Genomic DNA, 17,594 nt, shown 5'->3' with positions numbered 1-17,594 from the left:
GATTCACTTTGCTGTACACCTGAAACTAATACAACATTGTAAATCAACTATACTCCAATAAAAATTCTAAAAATAAAAAATAAAATAAAATGTCTAAGTGGGGCTTCCCTGGTGGCGCAGTGGTTGAGAGTCCGCCTGCCGATGCAGGGGACACGGGTTCGTGCCCCGGTCCGGGAAGATCCCACATGCCACGGAGCGGCTGGGCCCGTGAGCCATGGCCGCTGTGCCTGCGCGTCCAGAGCCTGTGTCTAAGTGAATTGATTCTCTTGGAATACATTTTTTGAAATTTAGACTTCAGTCCCTGGCCTTCCCATCATGTATTTTAAGGCAAGTAAATTGAATGCCTCTTTTTTCCTTCTGTGTACTTCTATTTTTTTTTTTTAACTGTTTTATTTATTTATTTATTTTTGGCTGTGTTGGGTCTTCATTGCTGCACGCAGGCTTTCTCTAGTTGTGGTGAGGAGGGGCTACTCTTCGTTGCGGTGTGCTGGCTTCTCATCGCAGTGGCTTCTCTTATTGCAGAGCACAGGCTCTAGGCACGTGGGCTTCAGTAGCCGTGGCACACGGGCTCAGTAGTTGTGGCTCGCAGGCTCTAGAGCACAGGTTCAGTAGTTGTGGCGCACGGGCTTAGTTGCTCCACGGCATGTGGGATCTTCCTGGACCAGGGCTCGAACCCGTGTCCCCTCATGGGCAGGAGGATTCTTAACCACTGCGCCACCAGGGAAGTCCCTGTGTACTTCTGCTGATGCCAGGTTTGATCTGGTGTTACTAACTTTGCTGCCTCCTTACTGCTACCAGATTTTCCCTGCTCTTTTGTATATTTTTGCCCCTTTTTTTCCCTATATGTTCTTTTTTGCCTCTTTTCATGAGGGATTTGTAAGTTTAAATACTAACACCTCATGCAATATTTGCAAATCCCTTTTCAACTGAAATATTATGCTTAATGAGCCAAGAAGTACAGTATGTCTTCATGTTCTCACACACTCAAGCATAAAGTCCACACTCAAGCGTAGTAAAAATAAGATTTTCCAAGAGTATCCAATTCTTAAAAGACAAACATAGACGAAAGTGCCTTGTTCTTAATTAAATACTTTTCTGTTGGAACTACACAAAAGTATTTACAGATGTGGAAATTGAGGCTCCAATGAGTAAGTCAGGTTTGCAAGGTGCTATTATTACCTTGGAGAATCCCTACATTTTCTCTCTTTGTTGACCCATAAGGAACAGCTGCGTTCCTGAAGCAGCTGCTGCTGTTCTTATTGCTTCTCTGAGATGTGTAGTATTTGGGGCACTTGTTTAGTGCTAGACAGCAGGCATTCTTTGTGTTTTCACCTGGGAGGAAAATATATGGTTTTTGGAGAGTTGATACTTGCATGCCTATCACTATCCAGGATTAACCTTGCTTAGAAAGCTGTGGAAGGCAAAAGAGTAGGTGAAGTGTTAGAAACATCAATTCAGAGCTTTATCTGATCACGTTGATCAATTGAAGAAAGGTAGTGATTTGTTTTTTATTGAAGTATAGTTGATTTATAGTGTGGTAATTTCTGTGTAGTGATTTTTTTTTGTTAAGTCTAATGCAGATGTTGAAAACTAGCATTTGTTAACATCAAGGCCTTCTCTCTGGTACGATCAGCTGGTATTCTCACATGCTTTAGTTTTTCTTCTGTCAATAGTCCTAGAACCCCCCAAAATGAACATTCCTCCCCTGAAAAAAGTTTATTGAAATATGGTATTGTATACTTCTATTATTAATAAATGTTGTGATTTATATATTTAAAATTACTGTTTAAACTTCCCCTTTTCTGGACGTTGCTCTTTTTAAATGTTTAGTTCTGCATCTTTCAAATAGCAGTTATTCATATACCGTCTTTGTGAATTTTGTCACATCAGTTACCACTTGTACTGTTATTTGCTTAATATTTCTTTTTTTTTTTTTTGGTACGCGGGCCTCTCACTGCTGTGGCCTCTCCCGCTGAGGAGCACAGGCTCCGGGCGCTCAGGCTCAGCGGCCGTGGCCCACGGGCCCAGCCGCTCCGTGGCATGTGGGATCCCCCTGGACCGGGGCACGAACCCGTGTCCCCTGCATCGGCAGGCGGACTCTCAACCACTGCGCCACCAGGGAAGCATGCTTGCCTCTGTCAACAGTTAATTGACTATAGGTGGGTGGATTTATTTCTGGGCTCTGTATTCTGTTCCATTGCTCTATATGTCTGTTTTTGTGCCAGTACCATGCTGTTTTGATTACTGTAACTTTGTAGTATTGTCTGAAGTCTGGGAGGGTTATGCCTCCTGCTTTGTTCTTTTTCTTTAGGATTGCTTTGGCAATTCTGGGTCTTTTATGCTTCCATATAAATGTTAGGGTTATTTGTTCTATTGTTAAATGTCATGGGTAATTTGATAGGGATCACATTAAATCTGTAGATTGCTTTGGGTAGTATAAGCCATACACTTGCCAGGTAAGAGACTGAACCTGGCTTTGGTACCCTTTTGGCCCCTGCTGCACCTGCCACAGGGCATAATTGCTTTAGTTCAATCAGCAGCCTCACAGAGATGGCAAACTTGGACTTGTACCATTCTTCAACCTCCCAAAGGTTCTTGGCAGCCACACTTTCATTCTCCTGCCACATATCACACAGAGCAGCCGTGAGTTCTGGCTTGGAAACATGCACCCCAGTTTGCCCATGCTACCCTAAATCTGGACCTGCAGCTCACAGCTTTCATCATTGCACAGTTGTCTTAAAAAGTCAATCTCTTCTTGCAAGGAATCCACTTTATGTTCGAGGTCAAGGAGTGCCAAAGAAGTATTGTCAACGTCCTGTCTGAAAGTTTACAGAGTGCTCTGAGTTTCTTCCCTCTGAGGTCCTCTCTGAAGCATCTCCTCTTGCAACTTCTTCCAGAGCTGCATGACCTCCTTGGCCAGGTTGCCGTGCTGTGCCTACCTGTCGTTGGTAAACAGGTTCACCTCTGGCCCAACTCCTGCATCTCCTTTCTATAGAGGTCCCTAGGCATGACGTCCCTAGCCCTTGAGCTGGGCCTACATTCTGTTGTACCGTGAAGTGCACCTTGGCGACGTAGGTTAGGAGATGCAGTTATTCAGCTCCTGCGGCTCCACCTTCTCCTTGGTGCCAGTGTTACTGAACTCATTGTTGAGGTAAAGGCCAAGGAGGGTGTGGTGTACACGCTGCTCCGGGGGCAAGGCGTGGGGCTGCGGCTGGCGCCGGGGCGCAGTGTGCTGGCCAGGTAGAATGCAGTCATTGCGCTCTGGCTGGAGCCGAATCAGCTCAGGGTGCTGGGGTCACCTAGCTCCTGAAATCGGAAGACTAGGGCCTTGATATGATGGAGTTGGCAGCAGAGGGTGGCAGTGCCTACTGTCTCTGGGAAGAGAGGCGTGGACAGCAGAATCCCTGGTACATCTCTGGCTCAGGGACCCTGAAGTGAAAGTGTCAGAGCTTCAATAAAGCTTTTATTCTCTCTGCTGTCCTGAAATAGCTCTCATCAAGGTGACTATTTATATTTTGCCAGAGCCAGCAATTTTTTTATCCTCAACTTCCTTCACTTCCCAGAAGCACCTGTAAAGGCTGACCCTGCCTCTTTGATAAAACGCATACCTCTCCAGGCTTCTGACATCCTTGCTTTCCCTTCCTCCCTACCACTGCTCAGAAATCCTTACTAGTTCCTCCTCTATCTATCCCGGCTCCAGATATTAGAGAACGGGTAAGCTTCATCCTGTACCTTCTCTGCCTATGTAATCTCATTCTTTCCTGTGCTTTCAAATAATTTCCATATATTGATTCAAAATTTTTTATCTAGAGTCTAGGTCTCTTCTTTGAGCCTTAGAATCATCCATTAAATTGCCTCTCTTCAATCTTTCCTGGGTTTCCAGTTTGCTGACTCACCCTGCAGGTCATGGGATTTACCCACATGCATAATTGTATCACTCAATTCCTTATAATAAATCTCTCCCTTACATATTTCCTATTGCTTCTGTTTCTCTGAAGAACCCTGACTAATACATACCCCAAGAAATTTCTGTGAATTCATATAGAAATTGCATCATATTCCATAGAGTGTGTGTGTGTATGTGTGTGTGTGTGTGTGTGTGTGTGTGTGTGTGTGTTTTAAGAGAAAGCAGTATTTTAAAATAATTACCAACAGGAAATTTTTTTTTTACTAAACTTCTTGGCTAATGAATAGGATTCTTTCTTCATTGGATCTGTCAACTTCAGACATTTGGGTTGAATTGGAGAGAACTGACACTCACTTCAGGTTCAACATTGAACAACTTCTACTTGCTTTTTGATCTAGGTGTCATAATCTGTTGAGAACACAGTCTTTCATATAAATATACAAATTCAGATGGCAACTTACTTTTTCTCTTCTCGATACCTTGCAGAGACAATCAGTGAAACAATGCACTGAGACTAGCACTGCAAATGTGCTGTAGAACATTTTTCACCTATTTGGATAGAAGTATTGATAACTTTGTCTTCTTCCTGAGAGGTTCAGCAGTTGCATGATACTGTAGATTGACAGGGACTCAGGGAAAGGACAATTTGCTGGTGGTTAGTGATAGTCTTTATTTTACCCATAATGCTGTCACTTCCATCTCATATAAATTAAAATAAATTTCAAACCACTAATTCTCATAATCAACTCTCTTCATCCAATGTTCAAATTCCATTTCACTTAACATATTTGTAATGGAGAAAAACAAAACATTTAAAATTTTACCATGTATTTTTAAATTATCTTTGTCTTGTCCCAATATAATATCTACTAAATAAACCAACTATTTAAGTATTTTTTTAAATTATTGAGGTGAAAAAGGAATTCAAACTTCTTTAATCAAAGAACAATTAAATGTCCAAATTATTGGTTCCCCATGATTTTCTGTAACTCTAAGGTAAAAGAACTAAGTAATGGAATAGTATATAAGTATATTAAAATGTTTGACACAACCAATAAGTATACCTTTTTGAGCATGAAGTTTTCTTTTAGACCAAAAGCTGATTCCATCCTCTGGGTCATCAATCTTCATCGTGTTGTGGAAATTTTACTTTCCTATTTTGAAACTGGTTTTTATGGAAGCCTCAAGTAATTGGAAAACAAGTACTGATTTGAGTATTCTTTTTATAGAATTGCCTTTAACAACAAAGACTTTTCTCTTTAGTTGTAAAAAAATAATTTAAAATGCCCGTGACTGGATTTTTTTGTTTTTGTTTTTTTTGCGTTACGCGGACCTCTCACTGTTGTGGCCTCTCCCGTTGCGGAGCACAGGCTCCGGACGCGCAGCCTCAGCGGCCATGGCTCACGGGCCCAGCCACTCTGCGGCATGTGGGATCTTCCCGGACCGGGGCACGAACCCGTGTCCCCTGCATCGGCAGGCGGACTCTCAACCACTGTGCTACCAGGGAAGCCCCACAAATCTTATTGAGCCCTTTTTTTGTGCCAGATCCTGTGTTAGATGCTAAGGGTTGAAAAAATACGACATTCTTCTGGGAACCTGGCATAGAATACTATTTTTTTTCTTCCCTCAATATTATAAAGCAGCCTCCTTCTAAATACCAAATAATGGACATCTTTATTCAACTTAATTCTTCACTCATTTTGGTTTGTGTCTGGCTGTTGTCCCAGTGTCCCCTGCATTGGCAGGCGGATTCTCAACCACTGCGGCACCAGGGAAGCCCCCTGCTATTATTTATTAACATTTATCACACAAGTACTCTGGCACTGTAACAGGTACTGAGGATACGAAATGCGAATAAGAAAGTAGTTGCTTGGGCTTCCCTGGTGGCTTCCCGTGCTCTGCAACGGGAGAGGCCACAACAGTGAGAGACCCGCGTACCGGGGGGTGAAAAAAAAAAAGTACTTGCTGCCCTTAGTAGAAGCTTATGGAGGCATGGTTTAAGGAACCAATTTATGAATATCTTTCTTAGAGCATTTCTTGACTTAAGGCCTAATATCCTGCAACTGGATAACATTTTATATTTTGGATTATCCCGTTAACACAAACACGTGAGAGTCTACATCATATTCACATTTAATTGCTTCAAATTTAACTAAAAGTGCTATTTTCCCTACCCACCCGCTAACCACTCCCCGCTGTCTCCACTTCATTCCCTAAAAGAGAGTAGGATCAAGAACAATTTAAATGTCAGCCTTTCCATTCAATGAGTGTGTGCTTGCTCTCTTGAGAGACTCAGATGGAGAAATGTGAAGCTGCACTTTCCTCTTGCCTCTCTCAGTGTAAACATCTTGTCATCACATGTGATTCTGGTGTTTAAAAATAAATATTGTCATATGAAGTGGCTTCTAAACTAAGTCAACTATTTTGTCTATTCTTAACTGAAAAATCTGTTCAATCTTATAGGAGAAGTTAGCCATGTTGAACTTAGAGCCAGTATGTTGATATCCAATATGCCATGCCTTCCTAAGGGGTTTCAGAGGTAATATGACAACCCAAGAATCAAGCTGACTTTAGATTATTGGTCCTATAAGAGAAGTCAAAATTAGTAGGAGTCTGAATGGCTGCATTCAGAAAGCGTATAATCTAATTGGGGAGAATACCTATACTGGAAAGATCATCTATAAAACAATTCACAGTAAAGGCTGTAAAGAATTGTGAGGATAAATGGCAGTTGCATATTAGAATGGCCCCAGTTTCAAGCCTTCCGTCCTGTTGTCCCCATAAATACAATCATTTGTCAGGCAGTGAGTCCAGATTTTTGGTTTAGGAAAAAATGGTATCGATATCATTAGAGGGGATGTGAACATGTGAAAATGGTTTTATCCATAGGGGTTTCTTGGAAGTAGTGAATTGTGATTTAATAGGTAGTTAGAGGTGGATAAAAGGTACAAGGACATTTCAGATGGGGCAGATGTTATAAGCATGAAACACGGAGGTGTAATTGATCAAGCAAACTGTTTATCTTTTCATTTGGCCAGATGATCAGGGCTTGATGTGTCACAGGAGATGAGGGTGGTAAGGACCATGACCAGCAGACTGAGGAGCAAGATCAGTTCTCTTGACCATTATCTGTTCCTCATCCTACTCAGAATTGTTAATGGAGAGCATGGAGACCCTTTTAGATTACTCTCTAACCCATCTGGTGCTTACATTTAAATTGTGATTTTTATTGGAAACACCTGTTTTTTTAAATTTTTTTAATTTTTTTCTCGTGTAAAAATCAGATCGGCTGTGGCTATGTGATTATTTTCTAATCTCTTGTAGAATCAGTGTGATGTAATAGAAAGAGGCAGAAACAAATCAGGAAACCAGGGTTTTGGCACCTCTCTGTCATTTATTAGTTCCATGAGCCTAGGCAAGTCAGTGTACCTCTCTAAGTCTGTTTCCTCTCCTCTAAAATGTTATACCAGAATCAGATGTTTTCATGGCTATACTTTTTTTCTTCTTTTTAATGAAACTTTTTACAAGTGAAACTTTACTCAAAACCCTATTGTTAAAAACAGCTGATCTCCTTAAGGGGCAGGCAGAGAGGTAGCAGCTCCAACTGGCTACCCAACCCCTTCTCCCCAAAGTTCTTTCCAGGAGTCTTAAGGCTGAGAAGAACACAGATGGGAAATCCCTGGACTAGACCCCTAAGATCCCTTCTAGAATTAATATTTTCTGATACTTAACATTCATAAATAGTAGAATTTCTTTAAAAAAAACAATTTTGAGGAGGTAACACAGTACTAAAGGTAATATACACTCATTTGCACATCTACATTGTGTAAACTATTACGAGGTACAAGAGACAATATGAAGAGAAAGGCAGACAAATACACTTGAAGTGTATTTGAAGAGTAAGGGGGGAACAAGAGAGAGCTTCTGTGATTGTTTATAACCCAATTCATACTATATAGATATTCAAGGCAGCAAGATTGTCTCTCTAAAAATTTTTACGGAGATGTAAGAAGAAAGAAAGGAAAATGAGTGTTTCAATTCTGCAAGAATTTTTAAAACTTTGTTGAGTTTATGTTTTGAATGGGAGATAGATGTACACGTGGTACTAAAATCCAAAAGGAACAAAAGGATATGAACTAAAAAGACTCCCTCTGACCCCTGTAGCCATTCTTTGGAGGCAATCATTATTACTAGCTTGTGTAAGCGTCCCAGAGTTTTTAGAAGCACTTGCAGATCTTTGAGCATATTAGTTTCCTGGGGCTGCTATAACAAATGAGCACAAACTGGGTGGCTTAGAACAACAGAAATACATTCTCTCTCAGTCCTGGAGGCCAGAAGTTTGAAATCACTGTCGCGGGGCTAAAATCAAGGGCTGGCAGGGCTGCACTCCCTCCAGAGGCTCGGTGGGAGTGTCCCTTCCTTTCTTGTTCCAGCTTATGTTGCTTGCCAGCCATCCTTCCCTGTTTGGTGGCTCCATCACTCCAGTTTCAAGGGCAGCATCTTCAAATCTCTCTCTGCTCTGTCTTCACATGGTCTTCTCTCTCTGTGTGGTCTCCCTCCAGTTCTCTCATGTGGATACATGTGATTGAATTTAGGGCTCACCTGATGATTCAGGGTAATCGTGCCATCTCAAGATCCTTAATCACATCTGCAAAGACTTTGTCACATAAGGTAACGTTCACAAATTCCAGGGATTAGGATGTGAATATCCTTTGGGGGGCTATTTTTTAGCCTACTACAACAGTAAAATGAATAGTATACTATACATACTTTTCTGGACCTTGCTTCTAATAGTGAAAAACTGGAATAACCTAAGGATCCATTAATTCAGAACTGGTTCAATAAATTATAATACATCCATCAGATGCAAAAAGGTGTAACCACTAAGAAGAATGAAGTGGACCTGCTGACATGGAACCATATTCACTATAAAGTAGAAAAAAGCAATTTGGAGAGGTGCATATGAGCAAAGTGAAACTTTGGAGAGATACATGTCAAACTTAAAAGTGGCCTCCCTTGGGGAGTGGGACTTTTTTATGTTATACCTTTGTACTGTTGGAATTTTAAAATCAAACATGTTCTTTAATAATCCAGATATTTTATAATAAATCCAGAAGAAAATGGACTTGCATTTAGTTTTTCTGGATGAATTATGTTGCAGAAGTAATAGAGGGTTGTTAAAATTTAACCTTTTGAAAATTTGTTTCCCAGATAGCAGACCCTACACTAGCTGAAATGGGAAAAAACTTGAAGGAGGCCATGAAGATGCTAGAGGACAGTCAGAGGTGAGCCTGTGGAACAAGTGACCCCATTAAACGTGTTCAACCTGCTGTGAAACTGGCGGCACTAGTTTCCTTCTGTTAAAGACACCTCTTGGTTTCAGAACATCACACTTAGCTTCAGCTGACTTTAAAATTGATGTTTGTCTTGGGTATAAGGTGCTTTGTAATTAAAGGACTTTGAAATTAAGGGGCAGGACTTATAATTTTCAGTTCTGCCTATTAAGAGTTTCATTTATTTAATATATGGACTTGAATCTATAAATACTTCTTACTGTATATTCAGGTCATATAGGGCATCAGCTAACCAAGAAATGGGTTGAAGTATTATTATATTTTTAATATTATTTTCCTGAAACTAAACCCTACCCCAGCCTGGGGGCTGGGATGAGAAGGCGAGATGTGTATTTCAAATCTCACATCAATTACTAAGAGGTTGTGAGCAACATTATCACATGTTCATGCTCAAATGTTAGAAGGTTAACAGTTTTTTATTTCCTTTAAATTAGAAGAACAGAGGAGGAAAATGGAAAGAAGCTCCTATCAGGGGATATTCCAGGGCCACTGCAAGGCAGGTAGGTGGCAATGAAGATAAGTACCTTTACTTAGGGTGTACACTTTCTTTAAACCAAGATTTTACCATCACTGACTTACAATTTTAGTTTTAATGAGCACAAAGCAAATTGAGAGTTCTGTGCAGTGTAACATCAGAAAACTGAAATGCCATTGGTTGGTTGGTGATAACGCTAAACCTACTGTTTCTCCCCCTTTCCCGTTCAGAGTTTAACACAACCTCTTAACTCAAAAGTGATACGCAAACTCATAATTATAACTCAACTATCACACTTGGTTCATCCTTGAAACCAGTAATCTATTTGGTAGACTGAGCTTTATTGTGAGAGTTATTTTAACTTGATAAGATTTATCATTTTATTATATAGTAAATGAAAGGAAAATGTCAACTCTAATTTATTAGCAGAGTGGTTTATTTTTTGGCAACTAAAGCAAATCTGTCAAGTGTTTGTGACTTGAGCTAGCAGGGAAGAGGTCAGAAAAATAAGTAGTTATCCAACTAACATTTTCACAGGATGTTAGCACTGAATCTGGAGTTAAAGTCCCAGCCCAGTTTCCCTCAGACAAACTTATTATTTTTTTTATAACCAGGAAACTGTACGTAGGTAAATAGTACAACTCCCTCAAGTTGTCCTTTGACCTGAATATAAATATGTGCAGTAAGTATGTTGCAAAAGAGTAGTATAGAGGAAGGATCCCAGTGTGCCAATAAGTGTCACATGTAACACACCCAGATACTAATTTTTTTTTTTGGCTGCGTTGGGTCTTCATTGCTGCGCACAGGCTTTCTCTATCGACTGAATCAATTCGACCTCCTTCTTTAAAATTGAGGAACAATTTATATACAGTAAAAATATGCACTTTAATTATACAATTTGAGTTTTGGCAGTTGTGTATAGTCATATAACCATCAGCATAATCAAGATATGGAACATTTCCATCTCCCTAAAAAGTTCCCTTGTGCCCCTTTTCAAGTGGATCCCAGATCTGCTTTCTGTCACTACAGCCCTTTTTTTTTTAAACTTAGATTTGTGCTAAACAGTAATGTTTATGAATTCAGGGTTTGAGGTATTATTTTTTCCCTAATTCATGTGAAAGTAAATCATATAGTTTTTGGTCACACTTTGGTAGGCTGGTTTAACTGAAGAAAATGTATACAAGAGCTTGATTAAGCGTTTGAAAGCTGAGAAAATGTTAAGTGACTGGAGAGCAGTAGTTCCCAAATCTTAGGCCCTAAGATTTTATTCTTCTTCTACTGTAGTTTCCACTTTTGAAAGGTTATTATAAACAACTTCTCAGTTAATAAACTTTATTAACAAATGATTGTTTATTCCATTACTAATAACTGGATGTTAATTTTCAATAACATCCATTAAAATAGTGTGGGGTTTTCCCCCCCAAACTGCAGGTTACATCCTATATATTAGATGTCAAATCAATTTAGCAGGTCATGACCAGCAGTTTTTTTTAATGCAGTAGAATAAAATGATAAATATAATGTATTCCAAATAATACGGGTAGGAATAGTACCAGTGTTACCTCATAACTAAGTTGATATATTTCTAGCCAAAAGCAAAAATAAATGATTTTTTTCATTAACCCATGTTGCCTTATTCCAAATAAATTTATAATTTCCTACTAGCTTGAAAAATAGAGAATTACTTCCTGACCTCTTTTACTATTTTATCTTGCATTTGACTTTCAACTTTTTTCCTCCAACATTTAAATTGTGAGAATTTTAATGATATTTTAACATTACTTATATACTATTTCTTCTTCTGATAGTGGCAGGATATTTTAATATTTAATATCCCACACTGACTGAAAGTGATGGAAATTAGTATAAAAATGATTGTTGAAAAGATGCTTATAAAAGGATGAATGGTGGGGCTTGTTTTACAAAATGAGCTGTCTAGTTCTGTGACAGTTATCATATGAACAATTGAATGGTTCTCCTTACGAGTTTTGAGCTGTCTTTAAGCCATGCCATGCATCTGTGTTAGACGTAATTGAAGCAAAAATACTGAATCCACTTCATTACACAGAATCAACATAGCTGAAATATGATTTACAAATTTGCAATCTAATGACTAACCGTCTAATAATGGTTTCTGAATCTTCAGTAGTGAACATGTGGTAGTTTTATAATTAGAAAGTGAACCTGTGGATATACACACTCCATAGGTGCACAGGCTTCAGTAGTTGTGGCACGTGGGCTCCATAGTTGTGGTTCGTGGGCTGTAGAGTACAGGCTCAGTAGTTGTGGCACACGGGCTTAGTTGCTCCGTGGCATGTGGGATCTTCCCGGACCAGGGCTCGAACCCGTGTCCCCTGCATTGGCAGGCAGATTCTTAACCACTGCACCACCAGGGAAGCCCCCTGTTCAGCTTTTTAATCACCGGTCATCTGAGAGCTAAAAATAATGATAGAGATGACAAATCACAGCTCCCCAAAGCTTATCAGCCAATCCAATAAAGGAAAAAAAATCAACTCAGTAATAGATACTTTCATACAGGTTTGAGGAAACAGGATAAGAGCCCAGGAAAACTCACTTCATAAGTGCAAGGCAATTAACAGTCACTGAATAGTGGGCCTTCTTAAGCAAAGATGTCACATGCTCAGAGTCAGGGACAGTCAGAAGCTGCAGAATGTCCTCACCTGCTGACTGATGAAAATGACTGACGCTGGGGTGCCAGCTGAAAAATCAATTATTCACATCTACTAGGCAACTGCCCCCGACACAGCCAGCAGCAGCAGGTGGCGGGTAGGGGAGCTTGTTGGTTTGCTGTTAACATGCATTATCCATTTCTCTGGCCTTGGTGCTCAACGACAGCAATACCAATAGGCTGCTCTGAACTAAGAAACAGAGTGGGTGGGCACCAACTCCATTCCAAGTACCTGGAAACACCCTAAAACTCAGCCACAGACAAATGACAAGGGGGAAGATTCCTCATTCTACCATCATCATTTTCTGTACTCTGACTTTCCTATTTCTCACAGTAATAAGAAAGAGAACCCAAAGTTTTGTGTATTCCTAATGATTAAGGCCACTTTTGCTAAAAGTGGGAAACTAGGTATTCATTTTCAAAGGCGCCACAGCTGTTTTTCAGCCTACTCACCACTTGCCTTATGTCCTGGTGGCCCCAAAAGGCCTCTTTCAGTATGAGGAGTTGTCTTTCCAAAGGACAGAACCTAATAAGTAAGGTTAAGGAGTTCAGAAAACTCATTTCAGTACTTGCCAAGCACTAAATAAAGAAAATATGGAGCTTGTTTTGTACAATCATTTATGTTTAAACTGTATTTTGAGAAAATATTTGTGTGGTTCTAATGTCTGCTGCTCTTTGTAAATAAAAGTTACAGAATTGTGGGGATGCAAAATGGTACAGACATTTCGGGAAAGAGTTTGGCAGTGTCTTATAAAGTTAGATATACATTTACCATGTGACCCAGCAATTTCACTCCTAGATGAAATGAAAATTTATGTTCTCATTAAAAACCTGTGCATGACTGTTTATAGTCGTTTTATTCACGATATCCAAAAACTCGAAACAATCAAAATTTCCCTCCACTGGGAGATGTGGAATGGGTAACACACTGTGGTACATAAATAGAATGGAATATTGGTCAGTAATAAAATGGAACAAACTACCGAGGTATGCAAAAACATGGATGAATTTTATAAGCATTATGCTAAGTGAAAGAAGCCAGACTCAAAAGCTATATACTGTATTATCCCATTTATAACTACATTCTGGTTAAGGTAAAACTATAAGGATGGAAAACAGATCCGTGGCTGATAGGGGCTGCAGATGTGGGGAGGGGCTCACTACGAATGGGCAGCTGGGTGGAATTCTTTGGCGTGACGGAGCTGTTTTGTATCTTGATTGTGATGGAGGTTATATGACTGCTTGTGTTTGTCAAAACTCACAGAGCTGAGTCAAAACTCACACAAGAGTGAATTTTATTGGATATAAACCATACCCTAAATTTTTAATACTTAATGAAATCTAGGTAGAAAAAAGAACTCAAGGAATTCCTCTACAGTGGTAAACCACTTTGTCTCCCATCCTGATACATTTTCCTGTTTCAGCATCCTTGCTTATGCCACATTCTCTCCTTTTACATCTGGGCTAGAGTTAAAATACAATCTGGAGATGAAGCAGACAGGACTTGTCAGAGTATATCCCGCCTTGCAAGACTCTAGTACCATGGACAGTAGCACTAGCCTGGCCAGTCCAGATAAACATGTTTTCAGGTCTGCTCAAGTCTCAATACCTTTCCCCCAAAAGCTTTCTGAAAGAGATCAAACATCCAGGGATGTCACACAGAGCACTAGACAACAAAATCAGGAGTCCTGGGTAGAGATTTACCAAATCTGCCACTAATTCACAATGTGATCCTAAAAGAGTTACTTCACATTTATATCTGTCAAAGTCTCAGCAGAAAAAAGTCAAGTCAGGTAGCTCAGGAGACTTCCAAAGTGTTGGGAGGGTGAAGAGAATCAATAAGGAGTGTTGATACACCCAGACATTACCAATAATGGGAAGCTGGTTCCTCCCTTAGTCCTCAAGATGAAAGAGGAGGAGATGGTGTAACGAGGCCCAGCGAGATATGAAGCTGTGAGGGAGGTAAAGAATGAGCCAAAGCAGAAAATCACATCGCAAAACTTGGAAACACCATTTCTCTCCTCCCCTCCCCAATTTCCTACTGGTGTCTCCCATTGGCTTAACTCAACAGGCCAACTGGAAAGGGAGTTTAAGTGATGGTGGTCAGCCTCTAGGACTCAGGTGAGGGCAGACAGGGACAAAGAATGGACCCTAGAAAGAGTGGAATAAAGAGAGCAAACTAAGAATAACAAGGACCACGTTATTTACTAAAGGTATGTAGATTGATGACTTCTAAAATCCTTGATACGTAAACAGTCTATGAATCTACCTGACAGCCAACTTTTGAAGAGCCCCTCCACGTTCCCTAGGAACCACTCTTTCACACACAATAATTCTTATTTCCTCAAGAACTGAATTACCTTCAGCCATTGGGCTAAAACCTGTTTCTCATCCAGCTAAACTGAATTTTACCCAGTGGTAGACAGTCAATATCCTTAATTAAGCACAACTTCTTTAGAAAAATTCTCAGTTGCCTATCAAAACCTTGACCAAGATGCTTGAAAGGAATAAGCGCACGACTAAATCCTGATTTCTTCAGTTAAAGAGTTAAAGATCGTAGAGATTTGTTCTAAAAAGAGTACAGCCTTCTGTTAGGGCTTCCTTCCTCACTCTACCATCTCGGGATATAGAATCGGGCTTCAGTAGTTGTGGCACGTGGGCTTAGTAGTTGTGGCTCGCTGGCTCTAGAGCTCAGGCTCAATAGTTGTGGCGCACGGGCTTAGTTGCTCCGCGGCATGTGGGATCTTCCCGGACCGGGGCTCGAACCCGTGTCCCCTGAAGTGGCAGGTGGATTCTTAACCACTGTGCCACCAGGGAAGTCCCCAGATACTAATATTTTAAAATAAGCACTCCTGCTTGTAGATGAAGGGTGCTGACTTGAAGTCCTCTACGGGTGAAGTTCATTCTCCAACTGAGAACAGGAACCAACTCTTATAAGTCTCCTCATCCCAGGCCTACTGAAGGGAATTAAAGGGTTCCGCTCATCCCACAGAAGTTTCCCTAGAAGACATACTACCAAGAACATCTGTAATTCTCAGAGTGGGAGGGCATTAATGGCACCTGTCAGGAGTATTCACACTAATAATGCTAATAGCCAGCGCCTGAGATAGCACTTCCCCAGGCGTGGCATTCAGTGCTTTCCATGGACTGACAGCATCCTCACAGTTGTATAATGTAGGGCTTCGTGCGTTTCAGTAGCTTGCTCAAGGTCATGTGGCCTCATCTCTACACAATGTCCAAGGATCAGAGTCCCTCACACGTGAAGGTCAGCCCCTTGAGGAGGATAGGTTTGGGGACATTGTTTTGATGGTGCTTTTTGAAAAGAGATAACTTTAAAAAAAAATTTATTTATTTATTTTGTGCTGCATTGGGTCTTCATTGCTGCGCATGGGCTTTCTCTAGTTGTGGTGAGCGGGGGCTACTCTTCATTGCGGTGCGCAGGCTTCTCATTGCAGTGGCTTCTCTTGTTGCAGAGCACGGGTTCTAGGCGCATGGGCTTCAGTAGCTGTGGCTCACGGGCTCTAGAGCACAGGCTCAGTCTCAGTAGTTGTGGCACACGGGCTTAGTTGCTCCGTGGCATGTGGGATCTTCCCGGACCAGGGCTCGAACCCGTGTCCCCTGCATTGGCAGGCAGATTCTTAACCACTGCACCACCAGGGAAGCCCCCTAGGCCCCAGATTTTTAATCAGGTCACTGTACTCAAGATTTAAATGAGGGCGACTTCCTTGGTGGTGCAGTGGTCAGGAGTCTGCTCCACAAGAGAAGCCACCGCAACGAGAAGCCTGCGCACCACAGTGAAGACCCAACGCAGCCAAAAATAAAAATTAAAAGAAAAAAGATTTGAATGAGGGAAAATGTACTCAGATATATTTATAGGTAGGAAAAGAAGTCTCTTGTAGCAATACTGTGTGATCTTGAGCATTGAGACAAGTGCCGTGGGCAGTACTTGCACTGCGGTGCACTCCTTTCAAATTATATGTTGTCTTTCATTTTACCTTGTAACTCATAAACAGCCACCACTGCAAACATTTGCATGGCCTTTGCTAGGTGGAATGCTGGTTTAAGATATGAAGTAAATATTGTAGTAAAGGCTAGGGTAACTGTACACATCCTGGTTTGCCCAGGACTGTCCCAGTTTGTACCTGTTGTCCTGACTTAATTATTAATAGTATTGCCTTGAACTCTTAAAAATGCCCTGGGTTTGGGTGATAAGTTTATGGTTGGGGCTGTTGCAGAATAGAAGTTTTACCTATAGGGAGAGTCTTCTGATATACTAACTTTATCTAGGTGAAAACATCAATCAAGCAAGGATTATCTTTATTTTTTTTAAATTTATTTATTTATTTTATTTCTGGCTGCGTTGGGTCTTCGTTGCCGCGTAGACTTTCTCTAGTTGTGGCGAGGAGGGGCTACTCTTCGTTGCGGTGCGCAGGCTTCTCATCGCAGTGGCTTCTCTTGTTGCGGACCACGGGCTCTAGGCACGCAGACTTCAGTAGCTGTGGCACACGGGCTCAGTAGTTGTGGCTCGCAGGCTCTAGAGCGCAGGTTCAGTAGTTGTGGCGCACGGGCTTAGTTGCTCCACGGCATGTGGGATCTTTCCGGACCAGGGCTTGAACCCGGGTCCCCTGCATGGGCAGGCGGATTCATTGCGCCACCAGGGAAGTCCCAAGGATTATCTTTAAAATGATACCTTACTTAGCTCTAATTATGGTTCTTGAGACAAGAGCTTTTTCAAAATGTGAGTTGCTTTGTTTACTTTTTTGATGAAATTGAGGAGCAGTATTGCCTAGTGGTCAACAGCACTGGTTCTAGAGTAGTACAGACCTTGTTTTAAATTCTGGCTCCAAAGCATACGATCTCTGTGCCTTTGGGTTAGCCAGGAAGTAATGCATGTAAAGGTGTATAATTAGATGATGCTTGAATATAGCAGGCAACTCAGTAAGTGTTAGTAATTATTAAGGATCACAAATCTTTTTTTTTTTTTTTTTTTTTTTGAAATTTACTTTATTTTTTTATTTTATTTTTTTTTGCGTTACGCGGACCTCTCACTGTTGTGGCCTCTCCCGTTGCGGAGCACAGGCTCCGGACGCGCAGCCTCAGCGGCCATGGCTCACGGGCCCAGCCACTCTGCGGCATGTGGGATCTTCCCGGACCGGGGCACGAACCCGT

General features: G+C 41.0%; 1 protein-coding gene across 2 annotated transcripts in view; it reads left to right on the top strand.

The window, feature by feature from the left end:
• The window catches only part of PDXDC1 (pyridoxal dependent decarboxylase domain containing 1), a 71,242-nt gene that overhangs the window by 13,518 nt on the left and 40,130 nt on the right, over positions 1-17,594 (top strand). For both annotated transcript variants that reach the window (XM_024123712.3, XM_028499638.2), the window contains exons 2-3: positions 9,119-9,192; positions 9,696-9,761. In XM_024123712.3, the coding sequence (XP_023979480.2) occupies positions 9,119-9,192; positions 9,696-9,761 (140 nt within the window). The remainder of the gene's footprint in view (positions 1-9,118; positions 9,193-9,695; positions 9,762-17,594) is intronic.

This window comes from Physeter macrocephalus, chromosome 14 (genome assembly GCF_002837175.3).
Source record: "Physeter macrocephalus isolate SW-GA chromosome 14, ASM283717v5, whole genome shotgun sequence".
NCBI classification, from domain to species: domain Eukaryota; kingdom Metazoa; phylum Chordata; class Mammalia; order Artiodactyla; family Physeteridae; genus Physeter; species Physeter macrocephalus.
This window is presented reverse-complemented; position numbering and strand designations above follow the sequence as displayed.